Genomic DNA, 24,382 nt, shown 5'->3' with positions numbered 1-24,382 from the left:
TATACACTTATTCAGATTGTCAACAAATTAATGTCTGACATAACTGTGTTCTGAAGAAAATGCCAGAAGAAATTATTCTGACAAAAGTCTTAGGGTGTGGGGTGTTTCTTGTACTTCAGACAACACATGATTACCCAACTAACTTATTAATTAATAATCCTTGTATTTTAATAGGAGCTTTGTTACTAACATGAATGAAATCAGGCTTAAAAAAGGTGAACTAAACCAACAATGCCAAATAACTTACAATGGCTTTGTAGTAAACACCAACATGACTAAGCAGTCATTGAAACACACCTTCATCACCACCACAAAACCTTAATTCACTGCCATTGATCTTTTCTGAGTTGCTCGTGTTAGTGTGCCATTAGTAGCTCAAAGGCTGAAAAGTAACAAGCTTCCCAACCAGATCCAGAGCATTTCTTGCAAGCTTTTTTTCATGCTTCAGAGATTTCATACCTTTTAATTTAAAGATATTTTAATTCTCCAAGTTTCACAAGTCCAAGTGGCTTCACTAACTAGCTCTTTTAGGGTTTAGTCTGCCTTTATTGAAATTAAGAACCTTAATTAAAAAGTATTTAAATTTAGCTGAATCATCTCATGATTGCTCATGTAAATCCAAAGGTATTTTCTAAATATAAAGCTGCATCATTTCTTGTTAATTCTTGTGGCTAAAGATGAAAGTTATCACTCCCAAGTATGACTATGTGCTATTATTAGTAGCATTAACTCCCCAATCAAGCCCCAGGACTCAGTCTCTCCTATAACTGGTCACATATGTATCACTTTCCCCAACATAAGAACACTGTGTTCTCCAAAACTTGTGCTGGCCTCAGACTTCCCTTCATTCATGCTATTCCTTTTTATACTCCAACACGCCATTCGCATGCACACCAGCACACCAACCTATCCTTATTCTTGACAGTTCTGAATAACACATGCCTTTCCACACCCCTTCCAGGTCACAACACTATCCCACCAATTTTTTGTTATAGGTATAAGAGTTTTTACATCCTACACCAGTAGTTCTTGTTCCTCTGGTTTGCTGGCTACAGTCCTTGCATTACTGTGCAAATATCTCAGTTCTTTCATGAACACCACACCCAGCTTTTTGGCTGTTTTACTGAGCACAGCCTTTTCACCAATTACTTATCCAATTACTCTTCTCATCAAGTGGAATACTTTCCTTCTCTACACTGTCCATCATTTTCCCCCCTAGTGTTCTTTATGTATGTTATTCTCCTCTTCCTGCGTACAGACATGGTGATGAACCAAGTCTCTCCCACACATCTCCTTTCTTAACTTAAAGTTCTTCTCACCATGCCAGGCCACAGTCCAGTGAGACCTACACCCCAAACACAAAAGCAGAGCCTATCTACTGAGAAATGTTACTTTCATAAAAACCTCTTCCTAGTCACATACCAAATATTCTTTTTAACTCCAGTCCTTGAGTCAACATCACCCTGTTGCATCCTTCATGCAACAACTTAAATTGACAACTAATACACTAGGCAACAAAAGAAGTTAAAAATACTGTTTTCTACCAATGTGGATGTTCCAATATTCCCACAAGTGAAGCCTTCAGTGCTTCCTGAGTAAATCCAAACGTTAACATGACTCTGTTTTCCCCTAGCCACTGACTTCCATTAACCTCCAGAATTTTATTAGGTCCCTAGTTTTTCACATTTGGCCAAAGTTAGCTAAAAAGGAGGAAGAATAACAGCACAATGATGAAAACACCTTTCTTTAGGACATCACATTGTAAAATATACCCTTAAACGGAATATCAATGGCACAGTTTAATTTTCAATGTCAGAAGAAACTACCAACAGTTTTTTCCTCTGTGCTGCAAATACATACACTCACACAAACTAACCAAAAGCTTTCTAAAAAGAGCACCGAACACATTCGTTTAATTATTTGTGCATAGCACACACTGGGGAGATAGCTAACCATAGCACAGTTTCAGAGTTTGAGTGTTAGATTTACTACTCTAATTCCACTAGAAAATATAAATATTTAGAAGAGCTCATTGCTGTAAAATACCAATGTTACTATTTTGTAGCACCTCTCTAAAATACCTCAAAACTCAGAACGATGAAAGTGAACACTGTGATGACAATGCCACAAAGTTCATGTGATTCTTTCCCAAGCAAATTAAGTAGATCAATGGCAAAGAACTTCTTAAAACAGTTTTTGAACGTAATTTAGTCACATGGTAGAGAGAAGTTTTGAATTATGCCACAGTTGAACTCATGCTTTCAGATTCCTGCTTCATTGTTCTCAGCAAAAACAAATTATAGGTCCCTTCACTTTTAAGACACACAGAAAAAGAGTTGCACTAGCCAGTTTGTCAAGAACAAATGAAAATGTTTCAAAACTGTGATTATATATTCACAATCAAAAATTTTTGCTTGCTTGTTTTTTAAAAACAGCTCAGTATCCAGTAGCTTCAGCAGAGAACCACTGCTGGTGATAGGCTCCTGAAAGCATATGATCACAAGAGTTTATGAAGAGTAAATACACCAGCTTATTTGGCAGAACAAAGTTCTCCACTTAAGCCCAAGAAGCATAATCAGAACAGGAAGCAATAAAACAAGCTCTCTACCTAAGTCCAACAATGTCACCCAGCACAGTGATATACAACCAAAACAGTAATTCCTAATTTAACCACAGGCCTATGTTGTCATTTTGGTTTAATTGCAACATGATTTTTCCTTTGTCACGGAAGTCTCTTCTTAGACTACAAACTCTCCTCATCTCCAGGATACCCGTTGAGACTGTAGGAAAGGAAGGGTAATTCAGACAAGCAGAAAACTGTTTGTAGCGTTAGTACTGCTGCAAAACAAGCTGACTCTGGGATGAACAGTCTTCTCAGCTTTATTTACCTGGACAGTCAACTTCATCACTCTCATCTTCACAGGTGGGCCATCCATCGCACTGCCAATTTGAAGGGATGCACTGGATGGTACCACTCCGACACGCAAACTGCCCTGGGGTGCAGCGGAGCTCTAGGAAATAAGAAGAAAGTTGTGCTCTGTTTGAAGTGTTGTTTATACTTGAAGTGTTATTATTTCTTAGGAAATAATTCTCTCAGATATCCACAGTAAAAACTTCCTGATAAAGATACAGTGTCAGCAGCTATCACCACAGCGTTACCCGTTTTCTTCTTTTGGGTCACTAACGACTACCTATTCACTTTTCTCAGAACCAAAGTTCAACAAAAATTATGCTATCAGTTAAGTGCTACTTTATGCAATAAATTCAGAATTCTGTTTCCATTCCAATCGCTATGTATGCCGGGACCTGCTAGACTTGCACAAACGTCCAGCCTGATTTAGAACCACTTCACAGAACTATTTGTAACACAATTTCTATATCCATGAACCTGTTTTCACTTTCTAGCTTAAGCTCTCTTGTAGAATTTCTCCATACGAACACATCTTTTACAAGAAACTGTCAATATCTGCAAACATGTAGTTCCTGCTTCTGCAAGAGTACTGCCTACTTGCCATCATTATACTGTCAGACCTAATTAGCATTATAAAAAGTACAATTTTTTTCAAAGCTTTTTTATATCAATTCCATCTATCAAATGCCAGAACCTAATAATTCAGCTTCATTTTGTATCCCTCAAAACATTTTGCAGGAGGAAAAAAAAAATAAAATCTGTCTACACAAGTGAAGAATTCTAAGCTTGTTTACAGATGGCAGGTCTGCAAGTTGCCATTAGCATCCATAAGGTCACTTTCGCACCAGACCATCACCATCTTTCTTCTGGACAGTGGTTGTCAGTTTTCCAATCAATATTTCTGAACAATTTAATACATTTTCCTCTCTAACAAGTTACAATAATCCCAGGTAGGCTATGTCCAAAGAATGAGTGCCTTTTCTTAAAAAAAAAGTTATTTTACAGTAACACATGCTCATCCCTGATTTGAAAGAATCAAGTAGGTAACTTTGCAGGGAGAAATCTCTAAAAGAAAATTTAAAATACAGGCATGCATTATCTCATCCACAGTTTACAACCTAAGAAAAAGACCTGTAATTACAGATGTTGCCTTCTTGAAACACACATCTAAACTAAATCAAGACAGAGGTCACATTTAAGTGTTCAGGACAACATGACCAGGCATAATAAAACCAGTCATCGTGGACTCCCAATAAAAGCTGTACCCGTACACCTAGTAATTGGTATAGAATATTGATAACAGACTTCTAATACGATGTTAGGCTGAAATCCAGTTCTGTACTGGCTTCTCTTCAAAGCACAGACCTGCTCTTCTAGAAGAATAAAAGCGGGCACATCCTCTTAGCAACCACCTACTCAGAGCAAACATTCAGGTCACAAAATGGCTAAGAACTCACACAGACCTGCCAGACTATCAACAGCAACAGACCTTACAGCAAGGCAAGAGTCTTCTCACCCATTTAGAGCTTTACTCAGTCCAAACAGATAACAGTGAAGGAGCCCAGGGGAAGTGTAAAAAAAAAATAAAATTATTCCCTCCCCCCAACAAAAACTGAAATAATTTATTTATCCCAAAGAGGGAAAGGATTAGGGGAATAAAAGGTTAAGCTTCACTTGCCCAATGTATCAAGAGAGAAAATTAAAAACCTATCTTTATTAGGGGAAAAAAAACCCAAAACAACAACAAAACAAACACAAAACCTCGAGCTAAAATTAAAACTATTCAAATTTCAAGTTCACAGAAAAGCATCAACTCTTCAGTCAAGCATTGCAGCTTCTTTCACCACTTTTGTGCAATGTCAGCATGCATGGAAGGTTTCTTAGAAAGTTCTATCATCGCAGTTTCAAGTATTGAATTTACACTGGAGCTTGTGGTAGATATTTTAACGCATGAAAGACTATCCTCTGCTCAGCTCCAGGTTTTCATCGCATCCCCCTGCAGTTATGACAAAATCCAATTCAAAATTCAATACTTTAAATAAATTCTTAATATTTTTACTGCTTGATTTGAATGGAAGTCACACACACACTCTGTGAAGAAAGCTATTCTGCAGCCCTCTGGTTTCGCAGGCAGCATCCACCAGGAAAGCACTGCAAGCCAACATGCACATGGGAAAAACAATAAAGAATACTTTTGTGTCTCTACAGTTTCATACATGCTATTACTGTTCTACGTACAATTACATATGACTGGTTCAGATAAAAGGATGAGTCCATCCCAATATTATGGGCATTAAAAAAATGCCAGTTACATGCTGTAATGTCATTACTTCCTGTATTACAGACACTCCTCTCAGAAGAATGTGGATACATGGAAGAGTACAAAACATTTCTATTAAAACACCACTCAAACCAGTTGAACAATTGTTCCCAGTGGAAATCATGCTATATCAGATGCACTAATTGTTTCAGACCAAGGAACATGAACTGCTATGCAATTCTATTGCAGAGGGCAAAAAAGTGATACTAAAAGAAATACTGCAAAATTAAAATCTCCATATTCTGCAAACACTGCCAATAACACCTCCTGAGCCATCCTAACCCAGAGCCCACATCCCGCCCCCCGTTATTGAACTACCTAAATCATTGTGCAGTTTCTGGAAGAGTTTAATCTGAAATGTTTTGCTTCTACGTGCTGCCTATTGTTTGCTTTAGCACAAAGACGAACAAGATGCCATCATCTGAGAAAATCTAACTGCCTCTCTCACTTGTGCTCAGGGTGGGTTTGGCCATACCCAATGGCCTCCATGAGGACTGATGCTTAAGATCAGCTCTTTCAGAAACCCCTTGCCATTGGCGGAGTACAGATTTCCACTAAGGCCCCACCATACAAATACCGACAGGCTGTCATCCGGACAAGACACGGCAGCGGGCGGGCAGCAGCAGAGCCCCCAGCTGAGCGCCAGGGACACCTGCCAACACCATCCCCTTGGCCCCGTGTGCCCCACACAGCCCTGCGTGCCAGGCTCAAGACTCCCACAGCAGAGCACATCAGCTAGCCAAGGCAGGAGCCTTCAGAGGTAAAATACATACATAAAAATAGATGGAAGCCTATAATGAACCTGTCAGATACTCAGCCAAGGAACAGAGAAATTTGGGAGAGGCGATGATGCACCGGATAGGTGCTAGTCTCCACAATCCAAGCAGGCACTTCATTTCAGTAGCCTATTTTTAAGTCAAAACAGCAGAAAAATGAAAACATTTCAAGCCTGTCTCTTTACTGCAGAAAAGGCAAGTCATGCTGCCAGCAGAAGAACAGGATTCATGAAGACATATGAGCACTAGCAAATAAGAGTACAACACAAAGTAACCATCCATCCTTCCTGAAATTTAAGTACTTAACACACACTCAGACTTTGTACTTTTCAGGAGTGTGCTAAATAAAAACTGTCACTTCACACATACAAGATTTCCAGTTCTTCAAAAGAATAGCAAAGTTTCAAAAATATCAGTCCCACTTCTGTGCCCAAAGCCAGATATCCCGCACTGTTCATAGCTATCGATGGTAACTCACAGCAAGGAAGGATGAGGAAGAAAATATCCTAAACTATCACCTCCTAGCAGCACTAAAAGCACACATTCCCCACCAGCTGTTAAAGCAAAAACATTTCGTATTTTCAAAACTGTTAGAAAATATGTAATGGCACAAGCTCAGCTACAAGCAAGCAGCTGTTGCAGCAGAGGCACTGATACAACATTAGCTAAAGACATCAACAACTGCCTACAGTGAAAAAATGGAAATAAACCCACCTCCAGCGTTCACGTGTGACGTGACAAGTTACATCTGCAGTATTATGATTCGCATATGAAATTCTAACATAAAAGGCTTCTTTTTCTTTTAAGAATCAGAGCAGTCTTTGCTATGCCACAGCACAAAATCTTATTTTAGAGCAATTAAATTCATCTGGCATTTGCTGGGAAGAAGAGAGGCATGTACAACACTGGAAATAGCAGCATTGTAGTTTTTGCACTATACATAATATAAACTTACAAGACATCACAAAGTTCAAGCAGTGTGAGAATGTGAAAACACTTCAAGCAGCAAGGTGTCATTATACAGTCTCTTCACTTTATCTTCTCGAAGCACTTCTACAATGTTAACCCCCAACAATCTCGCCAACCACTGCATCCTTCTGCCAGCAGTTACAATGAAGTACAGAAAAATTACATTGCTTGCCAAAGGCTACAGATGAGGCTACAAGCAAAAGTCAGCTGTCCTGACTGAACCTCCATGCTTCACAACACCATGTTTCTTCCCTAAAACCCAAGGAACCTGCCAGTTCACCAGCACACTGCTACCTGAACCAACATTTTTCTTTCAGAAATATCAACAATTAATAACAATGTATTCTCTGGTAACATCTCACCTGTTCTCGCTAGCAACAGTTTACTAAGAGTTACAAATTAGCCAGAGGGAGCAAGAAACTCCTTAACTTTATATATAGAGAGAAGAAAAATTGAAACCAGGCTCAGACCATGTACTAACTCTACAAGATAAAACTTACTGTCAAGTGAAGGCCAAAAAACCCAGTACCAATTTGTTGGGACACATTATTAGATAATATAACCTGCCCACAAGTCACTCACCTGAAAGAAGTCTTGCAAAAGCTAGTCGTGGACCTGTAATTTGAAATTTAAAAGAAAACTTACAAAACAGTTGGAAACTTAATCAAACACCAGAAATAACAGACAAGATTATAAATAAATTTTAACAGTGTCATACAAATAAGAAGTCTCCATTCATCTCCTTTATCTGCCAAATATTATTTTTCTAAGTTAGTGACAAGATTTTTGACTAACAGAAAAATCTAGGTTTCATACAGGAATAAACTAGGTTTTCAAGGTTGTTGCTTACACTCTTTCAGAAAGCTTTTGGTCCAAAGATATTCCCAATTACATGTTGAATGTCAGGTGTTTCACAGCACTCATCACATATTTCAACATAGGGCTCAACTAGCTTTTTAAATTTTATTTACAGCATGCTTATTTCCAGATTTTCTGCTACCTACTCAAAATAGACATTTACAAGAAGCATGGAAGGACTTCATGACAGATTAATAAAATACACACCCACCCTGCTTTAATTTCCAGCCAGCTTCACATGTTTCATAAAACAAAACACCTTTTTGCCATTATAAAATGATATTGGAAGCCCTTTCAGGTTTAATCATCTCATGTAATCTTCCCATGTAATTGAGAAGGTTTTCCTTCTGAAGCCTGAGCGCTGGGCAGCCACAGTGCACCCTTCCTGCAGCAGGTGCACCCTTGGCCAGGGTGCTGCCCTGGGCATTACACTACTGGCAACCTGTATTTTCTGCTTCATTTTCAGTCTCCGAGAGGAACATTTGGACTAGGACAGCTCTGCTTGCATTTAAACTGGAACTAATTTCATATTCATCTTTCCCTTTATTATGCAAAAGATAAGGGATAATTAGTTACTCAAAACAACTTTTATTTGAAAGAAAGGCAGGAAGGATCTATATCCAGTACCTGAGACTACTTTTCAACACTGTAAATCTCATTTTGAGCTTCCAATATCAAGTCAGGACTGTAATAGGCACATCAGACATAGTGTTGATTCAATACAAGTTCACCTTGCTAGTTCAGTTTTCGGAACGAATTTGATCAGTTGGCTTTGAAACAGCAAGCTTCAGATCAAATTAAGCTATTGGCTGTCCACATTAATTTTAGGTCCGATCAGCTACAGTTTGTTCCCCTGCAACCAGAAAGATCGCACGCTCCAACTGATTCAGCAGAAACAGTTGTACAGATCCAGTCTCAATTAATGTGGAATTGGGGTCTTATAATAGTTGTCTGCGAATGAAGCTACAACATCTACTAATACGTTGGGATTTTTTTAACATTAGCTCGTTAATAAAAGACATTTTCTGATATGCTGGGATTACATACATCTTCTCAGAGGCAGGACAGCCAGTTTCAGCCCTGTGCTACCAGAAGCTGCCCTGTGAACAGAGCTGGAACCATCACCTTCATACCACAAGCAAAGCCTTGATTACTGACCAGTCACAGCTCGTACCCACAAAAAGCTGTTACCAGGTCACACCACCACTGGGGTAAGAGAGGCAGCAGGGGTGGAAATAGCTCTTAGGAATGGGCAAAAACCAACAAGCTGTAAAAATTTCTGCCAAGTGACAGAAGCCAACTGTCTGTGGACCTCAAGAAAGCACCCTCCTAGTCTACAAGCACTATTTACTCATCAAAACACTCCTGCAAAGATAAGCTGGTGGGCAAATGAGAATGCTTTGATACTACAGTCTTCACAGGATTATTTATCCTCCTTCAATTCAAGACACATATAAAAGGAATTCAGCCTGAAGAAATGCTCCATCCAATAAAAATGCCAGAAGCCCTGTCTCGGGTACCTAGAATAAACATCTCCTGTAAAGCATTAGGTGATCAAATTTTTCAAAATCTGAATTTCAGCTTTATATTTTGAAGACACTGAAGTTTACCATTACAGGAACCAGTGGAAAAAGGAACACTAGAAAGCCAAATCTCTCCTAAAGCAGAAATGTATCCCTGACAGACAGAAGATTCCCTTTACTTATAAACCACCTGTTCCTAACTCTGATATATAAACCACCAGCAATACAAAAACCTTGATGTCTTGGCAATTCACAATTTAAGAGGTACAGATGAGGAGGCAGAGGCCTAAACTAAAACCTCCAAAATATAAATCTAAATTCAGAAGAGTGCTTTGATACAGAGATTAAACTCAGTGACTACAATCATTGATTATGAAAGTTTGGGTTCTTCTAGTTGCAATGACTTAATTTCTCTTTATTAAAGAGATTCACCAGTCACTAAAGTCTGATACATTAAGATATTCTTTCAGTAGCTAAGACTACAGATAGATGTTAGATTTTAGCATTTACATAGCAAGTATAGATTTGAATCTATTTCAGTGTTTAATACAAAGAAATGCCACTTTTCATTTGCTACGCTAATTGCTTGTTCTTGTCTGCTGAGCTTCATTTGTATGGAAATTGAAATTTGATTAAATGTACAAACCCAGCATTTAATGTTATTTCAATTATAAGCTATTAGTCTGAAATGCATGTACTGGAAAAGATAAGCTCGAAGTACATGGTTTGGTTTTGTACGTAAGCTTTTAACGAACAATGGCAGTTGTGTGCACCTCCTGTACTTTGCCTATTTTGGTCACATTTCTCGAAGTTGGATCTGGTAGATCCTCTGGCATCATTTTTATTTACAGACTGAAGGAAGACAAAAGACAAAAATACTTCCTGCTTTCTCATTGTCCCAAACCAAATGAACCAACCTGTAAGAGAATATTCTGTTCAGATTTCAAGAGGCAATTACAGCTATCAAAAGCTGATTTAAGCATTAGAAAAACTCTAACTACAAGTGCTTAGGCCAGTAACTCTTCTTATTCAGATTTTAACTTGTCCAACAGGTCTTTCTTATATTTTATAATACTAAACCTACATACTTAAGACCTGTACCTACACGTTGCACTATCGTTTCATAGTTTAACACATTTAAGAATAAGTTTACAAAAACTGAAAATTGCTTTTTTCTTAAATCATTGTTTCTATATAACCTGACCCATGCTAAACTGCACAAGCATGATCAGACCCTGGCATCTCCAGCAAGAAGCCCAAACCCCTAAATCCTTAACTCCTGGAGATTTTGCTCAATGCCAGTGCTCAACAAATGCCTGCAAACAAGTATCAGAAATAAACCAACAAAAGGAACACCACACCCATCATCATAACAAAAACACATATAGCTCCATATCTAATATTTATGCTCAAGACGAAGCATAACACAATCAATATATCTCTAGACTGGTATTTACTGAAGTAACAGAAACTCTAAAATACTCCTAATATTCCAAATACAACAATACCACAACAGTTTTCTTAATTTAATCTTCAGCAGATATGTGAAAAAAAAAAAAAAAACCTGTCCTTAAGCTAGTCCTCTGCACTTGAAAAGCAGTTTTTGTAACCTGGACTTATCGCAAGTGCACAGGTGAAGTTCACCAGAGGAGGTACCGTATCTCACACAAAATTCCTGAAAATCTGCCAGCTTGTAAAGAACGCGGCAGTCCTGCCCAGCCTCTGCTTGTGGTGGCCAGAAGTCAGTTCATAGTTGCTGGACTGTTTTCAGTGACAGAGAAGCTGACTATGAACTGTGCTTGATGATGTTCTGACACAGCCTTTGAACAGGTTTTCTTGTTTTTAACTTGTCTTTGAGGTATCACTGATCCCACGCAAAGGCTCTGCTCTCAGGCAAGTGAAGCCATACCTAAATGGTATTTCCCCTCAGCTCCAGATCTCAGAGAAGTTTTCACTATCCATTCATCTCCCAGCAGGTTTCTTTATGTCACTTGGTGAATCTTACTTCCATTACATGTTTTTAAATAGAATACATAGAGTACTCTGTAACAAAGCCACAGTAGGAGAAAAACAGACTATGATACCACCACCTTATTTTCAGAGAAGAAAACTGGTGAAAGCTCAGAAGTCACCATCAGACAACTACCCATTTCCGTACATCAGGTTTATTACTAATGTTTCTCAATAAAGTTGGTTCTTTACTGTTCTTCAAATTAAAAGCCTATAGAATAATTAAACTTAGAAACCTACAGAGGAATTAAAAAGCTATAGAAGAACAGAGCACTCCATTTTCCAGTTCAGTTCCACAGAAGATACAATGCTCAGCCATTCATCTGTACTATTGAAACGGGCCTAAGCACGATCCTTAGGTCATGAGCTTTGGTTCATCATGGCCTGAGTATGTACAGGAGGGTATGAAAGCACAACAGCACACAGCACAGAGCCCAGGGGGGAGGGAAAAAAAAAGAAAAAAAAGGGCCCCATGCTATGCACATAGTCAAATACAACCCACACCTATTCTCAAATTCCATTCCAGCTCATGAAAATTAGAGATTCTGAAGTTAGAATTCCATTTAGTATGAACACATCAGTTCCAAAAATAAGTAAATAATATATGTTAGAGGCATTGGCATTTTCTGCATGACTTCAGCATGCAGTTTCATGAAGTAATTAAAATTGTGACAGCACTTCAGCTGAAAACTGTAAATCCTTAATGAATAACTCTAATGAACATTCTGTATTACTCAGTGTACTGTCATAGTAAATTATGCTAGATTACCCTAACATCCATCAAAAGATTTTACAGCATGGTAAGGAGCTGTAGCAGTCTCCTTCCCCTCACATCGATATTATACCTACACCCCGCATGAGCTTGGAACTGACCCAGTTTCTCCTTGCTCACAAGTGTCATTCACTGCAATTCATTGTCTGCTCTTTGTCTGCAGGGCAGACTCAATGCCAGCAAAAAAAAAAAAAAAAAAAAAGAGAAATCAAAACTAAAAAAAGCTAAAGCAGCACAAGAGAGCCAGCATTCAGCCAAAGCAACAACATCAGAGCTTCTTGAATGGGAACCCTGGCTATGATTTCCTAAGAATTAGAAAATACAGACTTTGTGCTTTATGAATGTGGACACTTATTCCTAAGAATGAAACAGAAAAAAATATATTACCCAATTCCTCAGTACTGCTGAAACCAAACAGAAAACAAATCTTGCTACTTGAACTAAGACAAAAGAATACTGTGAATTAGGAAATGCAGCATTCCAGACTGAAAAGCAGTTTATTTTCATAGCAGTGAGGACACCAGCTAAGCAACAGGCTTGCTTTTTTTTCCCTGAAGAAACTGTTATGTTATGATAGTAAGTAAATAGGCAGAAGGGAAAAGTAAAATACAGCACTGGCACAAAGAGCACTCAGTACAAACAAAACCAAAGCAATGAGTACTCCAGAACCCCTTAATATGGTTCAAAATTAAAGCCTACAGTTCCTCTATACTAACAACCTTGTTCAGGACTTCAGATGTTTTCTACAGCCTTAGGTGGGACTTAAGCGTTTTAGTACAACAGTGACAAGTGACCTAAACCTGCACAGCACCAAATTTTTGACCCTTTCCCTAAAGAAAGCCTGATGAGTAAGTGGATCAGTGAAAGTGCCAATCACACCTCACAATTAAATTCACGGAACAATTTCAAGCAAGCTTGAGAAAAAAAGTCAAGACGAGAAAAACACAGTGTGCAGTGCAAGTACTGGAAAGCCTAGCACCAGTGCAGTGCAAGGGAAGGAAACGACGACCACCTTGAACTTCAGAGGGCAGGAAACCCCCACGTTTGCACTGCTCAGCAGTTGCCAGCACGCCAGCACATCTGTGCCTCCTGCTGTCACCGCGGCACGGTGGCTTCCCAGCTGGCACTGGCACCAGTGGTGAGCGGGGTAACCGAACCCTTACGTGAGGCCCTGCAGGACTCCCAGTTTCCTCACACCAGAGGACATATTGTGGACAGACAGAGGGGACATGGGAAAGACACAGCCTTATTAAATCAGTGGCGTCAGGCAAGGGTACTACAGCGGAGGAAGTACAGCGACATAGGAGACAAGCCCACTGGAGTTCAGGTTTTATTAAACCGCACTGCTTAGGAAACATGCTCATGGGTGCCAAGAAAATAGCACTATTCCTCACACAGAATTTCAATACAGTCACGCACACAACATACTAATCCTCCAACAAATGCAGCAACAGAGAAAAAGTCCATTAAGAATGACATCAGTAGTGAAATACTCAGCAAGTCATCAATTCTGTTCAGAAAAGAGCACCACCACAAACAGTACTTTCTCCCCTACAATCCATATACCCAGGTCAGGCCAGACAAGAGTATCCCACATACACCACAAATACTGAAACTACCTGAGTACCTCAGCTTAGCTACTTTCAGATTCCATGCTCAATCCTCACTTCAAACCTTCACCTTCTTCTAAACACAGCTTTTACAAGAAGATCTTCATACTCCATTGCATCTAAGTACTCTAAAACATCATACTGATGTACACATACTCTTGTTGCTCATTTGCAGCTCCTCACAAAGCTGGGGTCATTCTGAACAAGGAAAAATCATCTGGTTCTCAGATCTGTCTTCAAAAGTTTTCAGCATTACCTGCACCTCTTTCCTCCCAGGAGGCATCTCCAGTGGTCCTTCACCAATACAATCTCCAGTACATTTCAGAGTCACCTCTGGGATGTTCAGAACTACACAGCAGTGTAGGCAACCCCAGAAGGACCAGTCTGGTAATCAAAACTATTTGAATACCAGGAACATTTCTTTTTTTCTATTTCTGACCGTCTCCGCGCAAGCTACTTGTTGGAAAGCATCTAAAAAGTGATCACAAGAAAATACCAATAAAAGTAATCTAGAAAGTACTTCTATATCTTAAACTATTACCTGGTAGCTGCCTACCCAAGATTACCCCCAAAAAAACCTAAGCATGTAAGATAGTTCCTCTCCTCTTCCAACCAACTATTCTCAGAATTAGAAAAGTACACATCCTATTTGTTCCTATGCAAAACAGTTTTCACTTAAGAAGGATCATCAGGGAAAGAAGCTGCATTCCCTTTGACCAAATAAACTGTAGGTGTAAAAAAAAAAAATCTAAACCCCAACAAATACTCCATAGAGATCAGAGTATACGCAGAGGAAAGAAAAATTTAAATCCAAAGTTTTACATGAACTCTATTAGCAGTTTCTTTAGATCAGGTTTCAACAAGAAGAGTATTCAGATGAAACACGATAACAGCAATTCAAGAACTGTCAGAGCAATCAAGGCTAATTTGTAGCCACCATTAAATTGAAAGTAGGAATTGCCAGATTTCAGCAGTATTAGTTAGCAAGCCCATTTACTTTCCACAAGACAACACATGTTCCTACTTTGCAGGAAAACAAAAAGAATTTTTTTTTTGCCCCCCCCCTACAGGATTCAATAGTATTTAAGCATATCCTTAAACTTTCAGCACAAGAGCAATCCAAGCACATCTAATGAAAATATACAATTTAAGGCCAAATATGTATTTAGAATACCTTGCTCAATTAAAACACGAGGAACTGCAATAGTCTTTAATGCCAAACAGGTGGCAAAATCCTACCTATGAAATCAGTTATTTTTAACCACTCTACTACCCAAATACTAATGCTATTTCTTAATTTCAAAACCAAATGAACACGGAAGAAGCTCTCCACAGGGCCCTAAGGTCATGGTCTTAAACAAGACCGTGGCTTAAACAAGAATCTAACAATTCAGGGAGACAGGAAACCTGTACACGAACACTATTCAAATGCAGGTCACACTAAAAAAAGCTTTTGTTCCTGTTTCATTTTTTTCTTCAAAGTACAAGACTTGATGAGCAAGCACCTAGAACACTTAAAAGCAAAAAACGATATACAGAAATATTCTGACCTCGAATACAGAAAACCCGTTTTACCGTTTGCACAGTAGCTGGTGCAGTGGCTGTCATGTAGTGGAGCAAATGGCTCATGCTTTGAATAGCATTCCCCTGCTCAACTGAAGCCGAACATGGCAGGAATGCAGCCAATGTAGTCACTGCTGTGTTTGTCCACATTGTATGAGATAACTCTGCTTTCTTCTTCCACGGTAAAACAAATACCTGAACAGAAATTTCTTATATCAAACCTCTAAGTTTAACAGTTCTATCAGAAGGCAGCAAATAGAAGTCCAACACATTTATAAAAAGCCACCTAACCCTCTAAGAGTAGTTGTCTCATTCCCCATACCTTCTAACAGTTCAAGTACTGCCAGCACTCTTCAGCTCCCCAACCAGCTTCTATTATGCACATTTGTCGGGTACTATACCATAAAACTCAACCTTTGACATTTTTTAGCTGTCACATCAATAGAAAAATTACATTCAATTCCATTATTGCTCAGGAAGACACAGATGAGCACTCATATACTATAGTGTCCTTGAACCATTTCTCTCCACTCTGCTTACTATCAGAATTGAGGGGGGATGATGCTTCTGAGTCTTTGAAGTTGGATCTCACTCCTGCAAGATCCCCAATTTTTCATAAAGATTTTTTTCAAGATCTCATTAATAGAGTACATTTACGTGTTTTAATCAATAAAGAATAATTTAAGCATAACAAATAACCTCACAAATTCAACAGAGGTAAAACACAAATGCAGTTTTGACCATCCCTAGATTATAAAAAGTCATAACAATTTTAGAAGTTTAGCATACACAAGGTAAAATGCACCTTGGGGACAAACTCAAAACAGGTGTCAGAAGCAGGATTATGTGTTTTCTTTTAAAGTGTATAAAAGACGACAGTTACTTGTAAGTCAGAAGAAGCCTTTTTATTTAAATTGCTAAAGAAGTATTAGCAGAGACAAACATACAGATACTGAAGGACACACTAACTCAAGTTTTATGTAAAATTCTCACACACACAAAGGCGATGCTTGACACCTACCCGTGTGTCACCCCACCTATCTCCCCACAGAGATCTGAGGGCAGAGCTGGGTGAGCCACAGTCCAGGCGAGAGCTGACCTCCCTCCATACAGGTCTGAGGGCTGTGCTCACCCACTTCAAACCCCAGCTGCTGAGTGGTATTGCCCACTCTGCAATGCAGATTTGAGTGTCAAAACACAAACTGATGGAGGCTTCAGCATTTCAAAGTGACACCTGAAGCTCCCTCAAGAAAACACAGTTGCAGTCAGCCCAGAACACTCAGCATCATTCTACCAGAAATGGCACTTAATCTCATTTTTTTACTAGCTTTGGTTCCCAAATAATTTCACTGGGTACCCCAAGTAACCGGTCCCATAGTGGGAAATGTATGAGGAAGCACAGCAGAGGAGGTATGTGAAAGAGAAGACAACACAGGAAAAAAAGTTACACAAATAAAAATATGACAAAGAAAAATCAGTAAATTGAAGGACAAAAGAGCAGGGAATGTCCCAAGAGCAGCCACCAAAAACTAATTCTACATTTCCACTCACTGAGCTGGCTGACAATTGTCAAGCACTAATCTGTAAACAGAATAGAAGCTAAATATAATGATTAGATCAACCAATTTTAATTTCAATTAACTAAGAAGTTGAATGTTATTTTGTTTAGCTATAGTTAATGAGGCAACTATCAATTTCCATTAAACTTAAAATTGTATTTCTAAATAATCAAAATGGTAAGCAAACACTAATAACAACTTCCTTAGGAGTTTCATATAACAAATACCATTAAAATGCTGTTCATCAACCTTGAATTAGCAGGCTGACCCTTTAATATAATGACAAAATTAAAAGTTTCACAGGAAACCACAAAATGCCAGAGGATTTCACAGTTTGGGGAATGTGGATTAAAGGTTAATCCCGAACTCAGGTTTTCAAGCAACTCAGTTGTTAGAGTTCTGCTACAGTTAATCAATGACCTCACAAAACGATCTGTGTTTTCTCCTCAACAGGTTCTCTACAAAACCACTGCTGGAAGTACAATGCAAAGATGTGAGCCTGCAAGGATCTTGAATGGCACATAAACCTTCCAGAGTGAAAAGCCAGGAAGGAACAGGCACTGCCTGGCACCCACCACACTTACTGCTGCTGAAAAATTGGCAGGTTCCATCATCCAAACAGTCTTGGGAAACCATCAATCTGTGCCTTAGAACTGTAGCATAAGAGGGTCACGTGCACAACACTGTATTTAGACAGGAATAGTAAGTTACAACTGCAGAACAAGCAACAGAACTAGCACCTAGACTTACCAAAAGAGTCTGGTGTTTGGAGCCTCTATCACAGGAAATCATTAAAAAAGTGCTAGACAAACATCCCTCAGGAATTGCCTGGTTTTACCAGATTTTGGTTTGGGACAGGAAGACTGATGACCCAATCTCTTTGTACCCTTTCCAGACATAACTTTCTATCAGTCTACACAGAACAAAAGATTAGCAAGCCTTTTCCCATCACAGGTTAGTCCTTGGGATCACACTGGCAAAGATCAGCTGAGCCTCTCATCAAGCCTGCCATTAGCTGTGATCTGGTTTTTTTTCCTATCTCAAGGACTTCCTTGTTCAGGCTATCAGTGCAAGAACCTCTCACACAGATTTCACTTTAAAATACAAAACAAACTCAAGCACCCACGCTAACCCCTGAAGGGCAGGAGCAGCGATGCCACCAAGCTGTTTCCAGGTTCTGCTCTGGCCATGCTTCAGGTACCAGAAGTTCAATTCGGGGTACACAGGCTCTGCACGGTGCAACACATATGAGCACAACAGGAAGTTCTGCTAATCACAAAATAAGTTTTTTACATGCATTCCATAGGGTGAATTGAAACCTTATAAAAGCTGCAAGAAACCACCACGTAAAACACCAAAAGACCCAGGCATTACTCAAAGATGGACCACAGAGGTAGTTACTAGTCTTGCATTACAATTCAACATCAAAACCAGCCCTAACAAAGCTAATTCCAGGGGACAAAATAATTCACTGATGCCTTGGCTGGTTTTCTGACATTCACTGGGAGATTTTACATCTTTCATACTTTAAAATTCTTCCCTCCAGGCTAGCTGTGCCTTTCCCCCTAACTACTGAGAAAGAAGAAGCACTTCCACAGCTGCCTCCTCCTGCTGCAGAGAGACACTGCAGCAGTGCGCTCTCCTCCATCACTTCTGCTGTTGTGCCTCAATCTTCCTCTATTCCCAAACCTACCGTGGGGTCACAGAAGTCACGTGTTTGCAACCCCCCAAGTTGCCCTTCTGCTTTATTACTTCTCAGAACCAGAGCAATGCATGCAAACAGCCCTCTGCCTACTGACTCCTTTCTTCCCCTTCACTTTGTAGCCCCGACTAGCAGCAAACACACTCGCACCTCAAAAATTTTGCCTTATAATTAACATCAGGAATTACCAGTCTTAAAAGTATCAGACCTGCTAATAAGGTCTGATACCTTCTGCCTTGTCTCTCTGCTACCCTGATAGCAGCAGCTAGAAAGTCTTTTCAAATCCATCAGCCTCACTTTGCAGATCGTAACAACAGCAAGCAGCAGAGCACAGGAACACCAGGAAGAGAGCACACTAGTATGTAACGTAGGAAGAAAAAAAAGAAAAAAAACCCCAACAACTAAAACCAGTAGATTAAGTTAGGGGATGAGAGGGAAACAAGACAGACCAGCCCTACTTTCAGCAAAACTAACAGGTGTGATAAAAACCCTTCTGCCCCTCATACCTAGAAGCCTTCACTTAGGAATTCAGCTAAATACAAAGACAGGGGCTGTAGTTAGCAACAACACAGAACCGAATAATTATTACTCACCACAGCTCTCCTTAAGGTACAGCTGTGAACAAAAAGCAAGATAAGGGCTTCTATTTGCCTACCAACAAACTCACTTCAGAGCAGAGGAGTGCTGAGCCCAGGTCACATTTCATGACCAATATATCTGGGTCTCCAACTGAATTAACTGATACAATTCAACTAGCCAAAACCAGACACATTCAGTCACAGCACACAATGAAATGATGCGATTGTGGGTTTGTTTAGACTTCTTGAGGACCTCTGCTTTGATTTAAGACCTACAACTTCTGACCAAGTGACAAGAAAGAATTGGCAATTTAAACATACTTGTTAACCATATTGTGTCAAGATACCAACACCCCACCGGTAAGAGCGTAACCACCAGCTGCATACAAGCAAGCACCAAAGTGTATGAAAAGTTCAAACTTTAGCTTAAAGTTGTGGGGCTTTTTAATTAGACCACTCATGCTAACAAGTCTTTCTAAGCATTGCTGATCAGGTAAGTTGTGCAAAATTTTTAAAAACAGAAACTGGGAAATAAAATTACTTCCTCTTGCTAGCTTTGATGTGGAGAAAAAAAAGCTCAAGAACACGAACTCAATTGGCTTTTAGCTGCCTGGCAAATGCTCTAATAAGAAAGCCTAATGACCTACATTCACAAGGCTCTGTACTAAACTACTATTACAAAATCCAATATAAAGCCTGACCATGTTTAAGTGTTTTCCATTAGCAAGCAGCAGTATCTTGTTAGAGAAATATGAAAACATGTTATTGTCTTTAGTGATCATCTTAATTAATCCTCTAAACACTATTCTGAAACATCTCATCCTGATCATTCCAGACTGTTTAAGTTTCCAATGTTACATAAAGACACCAAAACCTTTGTTTTTCAACTGTGCAATGGGATGTTAACAGAAACTTCTTAAATATTCTCAAACTGTGCTACAAAACTGAATTCATAACAGTTTACATCTCCGATGCTTTTTCAACAACCAGAAGAAATGCACTAGTGTTCAGAAACTCAGTCTAAATCCAAGCTAGCACCAGTACAGTTTATTGTGACTCAGTTAACACACCACTGAAATATTTCTCCACATAAAACCAAACAGCTCTTGGCCAGCTAGTCAGATAACCTGAAGCAGATGTTCTGAGTTGTCGCGGAAAAGGTATTATTAAACCAAACCCTACTGTGGTAAATATCCCCAAAAACAGGTGTCTGAACAACAGATATAATCAATTCAGTAAGTGTTCAAAGGAAATATTAAGTTAGTCCTTCACTGTACACCCGTATAGTTGGAAAAGTCTGAGACATTCAGCTTCAATTCACATTAGCAGCTTCCAAACACATAATGAGTAACACAACTCAAGGAGAACTGCCCCACTTTAAACAAAAAAAAACCCCAACTCTTTCAACAATGCATTATAAAGCAGGCAACTAGTCAAAACAAGCAGTTTATGGTCAAAACAAAGCAAAAGAGGGAAACATCAGGACAAAAAAATCCAAGCAGAGATTCTCAAAGGCACAAAATTACCATTAAAAGTCCACAGGCTCAGAAAAATCTAACTGCCCATGGTACCTTTAGGAACCCAAGTCTCCACAGCTAGGGCTGATACGGCATGTTGGATGTACCTGATGCTATTAGTGATGGCAGTAGCGTAAAACAGATTCATGTAACCAAGACAAAAAAAATTAGGGGAAAAAAAGGAAATTAATTTCTCTCTTAATTTACTAAAACCCATCCCACTCTAAATGCGGAAAAAAATAGGTCCATGTAAAACCACTGCCTTTCAGATTGTCTGAAAAGATACTACAGTTGAGGAGGCTTAAAAGAAGGTTTTATTTATCTGAAGAGCACAGCAAGAACATGGATACAAAGCTAGTGTCAAATTAACACGGAAATACAAAGAGGTGTCTGATTCGCGGGGACTGAATTGTGAAGGGACTACACATTCATCTCAGAGTACATAAAACCTCCCATCACTCTGCAGCACTCATTTGATAGCTCCAAGTACAGATTTAAGTTAAGCAAGCTGCAGGCATCCTTTCTAAACCAATAAGACAGTTGTTACAATACACAGGTTTAAAGAAGTAAAAAGAAAAACAAACACCACTAGGAAAATAAATTCTAAGTCCAAATACTCTTCTCTTTCTGAGGAAATCCATGCACTTCCCCAAAAAAAGATCAAGGAGACTTCTTCACCATTGATTAAAATGATAAATTTGGTTCCGTACATCCTCTGTACTGGCATGAGTCAGATTTTCCCTATTCGCTTCAAGATCAACCCATACATTATTTAATCTACTAAATGGGTGATCTGTGTGAGACAGCAGATCCCAGATATTAAATGAAGCAAACTAAAAAGCAAACGACATTGGCAAGAAGATGCGAGGCCACCCTGAAGTGATGGGCTGTCTTCTGAGGAGGAAGGAGGCACCACCATGGACAGCTCAACCATCGCACTCACCCGGGAGCCTCCAAGTAAACAGGATGGATGAGTGTATTCCAATTGGAAATCGGAAATCCTTCATATAGCAAGGAATTCCAGCTGCAACACTACAGCCAGTTGGACTACTTCACATTAGGTTCAGGAATACATATGCTTCAAAGAACAAAACACAAGGAATGCATATGGAGTTGCCATAGAGGAATCTAATGCTACAGGTTTCAAAGGCAGGAGTGTATAAGCTAGGCAGATGAGAGTTAGGGTTTGTTCACAAGAAGGATGCTTCTGCCCGTGTGGCTACAGCATGACAAATCTCTAAAGTAGATGCATTAGAACATCAGTGAAAAAAAAAAATCCATTTGCGTTAAAGAAGCAAACCTCAGTGAAAAACTTGTCTTCATCCATCAAGCATCAGCTGTTGACAGAGATTTGATATCAAACTGGAATGACAAATGTTCTGACACAATACGGAAAATGCCATTTTCTATTTTCTAGGAGGTTACAATGCTTAACACCAACAGAGTTCAGGGTCAAATCTACGCTCCTGTAGAAGTAGTGACATCTCTGAATCCCTGCTGAACCTTTTCAACCAGCAATTCCCCTGTCTGTAGCACTTAGTGCCAGCTATAAAGGAAGTTGCTTGAAATCAGTTTTACATAGTATCTTCTCCCACGTAAAAGCCTCTAGCTGTAATAATACTAGGTTAGCAACTCCATGTATCTTTTTTTTTTTGGCTACTTAAGAGCATATCATAAGCCCTATATATACACTGCACTGCCAAAAAAACAAGCTAAAACAAAACAAGACACACACAGAGCAGTTTCAACATCTAAATTAGTTATTTCAATAAGACTGCCTACACTGACCCAATTGTGTTTCAGCTGTACTGGGAAGTTGCTTAAACGCAGTTCACTAATACTGCTATGTTTTATTAGTCTGGGTCATAAAAGTTATTTTGAAGAGAAAGAACAAGGGGATTTCAAATTACGCCATGGCTCTTACTCTTCTATTTACAAAGGAGTGAGTATCACCCAGGAGCAGTCGCACGGTGCGATGGGAGGACGGTTTCCAAACCTGCAAAGCCACTCCAGGCAGCCTCACGCTTTGGCAAGAGCAGCCCGAGATACGTGAGGACTCTGCAAGCTCCAGGCAAGTTCAACACCCAAAAAGAAACCCCAACTGAGTGACTTACCTAGAAAAGCTATAGTTTTCAACCAGCAAACACCAACCATTTTTTCAAAGTTAATCATCTTAACATTTTAAAGCACTGTCCCTAGCAGCTACCACACAAACTCCATCACTAAATTATCTCCCTCAAAGAAGCAAAAACAGAACTAGGAAAGCGACACACGAACTGAGATGCAACAGGGTTTTTTCTCTTTCCGGCACGATCAAATGGCACTTGGAAAGCGAGTTTTTGACTTGCTTTGTTGGCACCCAAGGCCCGCAACATAAAAAACAGGTAAGTAAGAAGCTCCTGAAAAACTTAGTCATGCTGCCACATTTCCCCTGCTAATTACCCGTAGGGTTATGTAGTTTTCTACCCAAGCTTTCACACTTCAGAATTATTTTTTTTACCCTAACTCACAGTCCTCTCAGGACCCAGCCAGCCGGCGCAGGGAACCGACATTTCAGCCCACGACTCAGCCAGGTCCCATCTCTTTTTAAAAGTATAAAGAAGCGGCAGAGACGCCACCGGCTGAACCCTCATTAACCCCCGAGCCCGGGACCGGCTCTGGGCCACAGAGACCCCGGAGCTGGACTCCTCCGGCACCCCGTCCCCGGCGGGAGGGGAACGGCACCGGCGCCCCTCCGCACCCGCCCGGCGCTGACCTCCCGGGGACGCCGCTCACCGGAGGCTAACCCGGCCGGCCTCCCGCGCCCGCAGGCGGCTCTGGCCCGGGCCCGCCGCTCGCTCTCCCGCCCCGGGGGAGCCCCGGCGCCCCCCACGCCCGCACGGCCCCGGGCCCGGGACCCGCCCGCAGGTTAAGGAGGGAGAACCGGCACCCCCGGCCCCCCCGCCCGGCCCCGCCGCCCCTACCTGGCCGCAGCGGCTCGGTGATACTCAGCACCAGGAGGAAGAGGAGGAGGAAGGTGCCGCTGTCCGCCTTGGGCACCATTTATCCTCCGTTCATCCTCCCCCGGCGCAGCGCCACAAACCCGCGGGGAGGGACGCGAGGAGCGGCGGGAGGAGCGGCGGGAGGAGGGGCCGCCGCCGCCGGGCCCGCGGGTGGCCCCGTCCGCACCGAGTTCTTCCCCTCCCCCGTCCGCCGCCGCCCCCGAGCGGGAGCCAGCGGCCCTGGCTGCAGCGGCGGCTGCAGCGGGAGCGGCGCGGGGCTCGGGCGGCGCCACGCTGCGGGCCGCTCGCCTGGCTCCGGCGACGCACAAGATGGCGGCCGCGCCTCCCCGCCGCCTTTCCCCCCCTCCCCGCGCCGCCACGCCCCCTCCCCTCCTCGCCCCCCGCGCGCCTCTCGGCCAATCGGCGCCGAGGGGGCGGGGCCGAGCGCCCGTGTCCGCGTACGCCCCGCCCACCCGCGGGGCCGAGCGGGGCCGCGGGGGGCGCGGGCAGAGGGGGCGGCTGCGCCCGGGACGGGTCGTTCCCCGGCGGTCTCCGCCCCCCGGGACGGCCTCCACCGGTCCCCTCCGACCGGGGCGAACATCGCCAGCCGCCTCTGTCCCCCCAGAATGGCCTCCACCGGTGCCCTCTGTCCCCACCGGGACAACTCCCACCGGTCTCCTCTTTCCCCCGGAATGGCCATTGCCAGCCACCACCATCCCCCCAGGATGGCCTT

General features: G+C 41.2%; 1 protein-coding gene across 4 annotated transcripts in view; it reads right to left on the bottom strand.

The window, feature by feature from the left end:
- The window catches only part of DGCR2 (DiGeorge syndrome critical region gene 2), a 50,358-nt gene extending 26,370 nt beyond the window's left edge, over positions 1-23,988 (bottom strand). Inside the window, exons 1-3 of one of the 4 annotated variants that reach the window (XM_074844670.1) lie at positions 23,632-23,988; positions 7,559-7,591; positions 2,889-3,011 (exon numbers count right to left, since the gene is read on the bottom strand). In XM_074844670.1, the coding sequence (XP_074700771.1) occupies positions 2,889-3,011; positions 7,559-7,591; positions 23,632-23,710 (235 nt within the window). In that variant the 5' untranslated portion in view covers positions 23,711-23,988. The remainder of the gene's footprint in view (positions 1-2,888; positions 3,012-7,558; positions 7,592-23,631) is intronic. The other 3 variants (XM_074844671.1, XM_074844672.1, XM_074844673.1) reach the window with 3 other exon arrangements.
- Between the last annotated feature and the right edge of the window lie 394 nt (positions 23,989-24,382).

The sequence above is a fragment of the Strix aluco genome, chromosome 18, assembly GCF_031877795.1.
Source record: "Strix aluco isolate bStrAlu1 chromosome 18, bStrAlu1.hap1, whole genome shotgun sequence".
NCBI lineage: Eukaryota > Metazoa > Chordata > Aves > Strigiformes > Strigidae > Strix > Strix aluco.
This window is presented reverse-complemented; position numbering and strand designations above follow the sequence as displayed.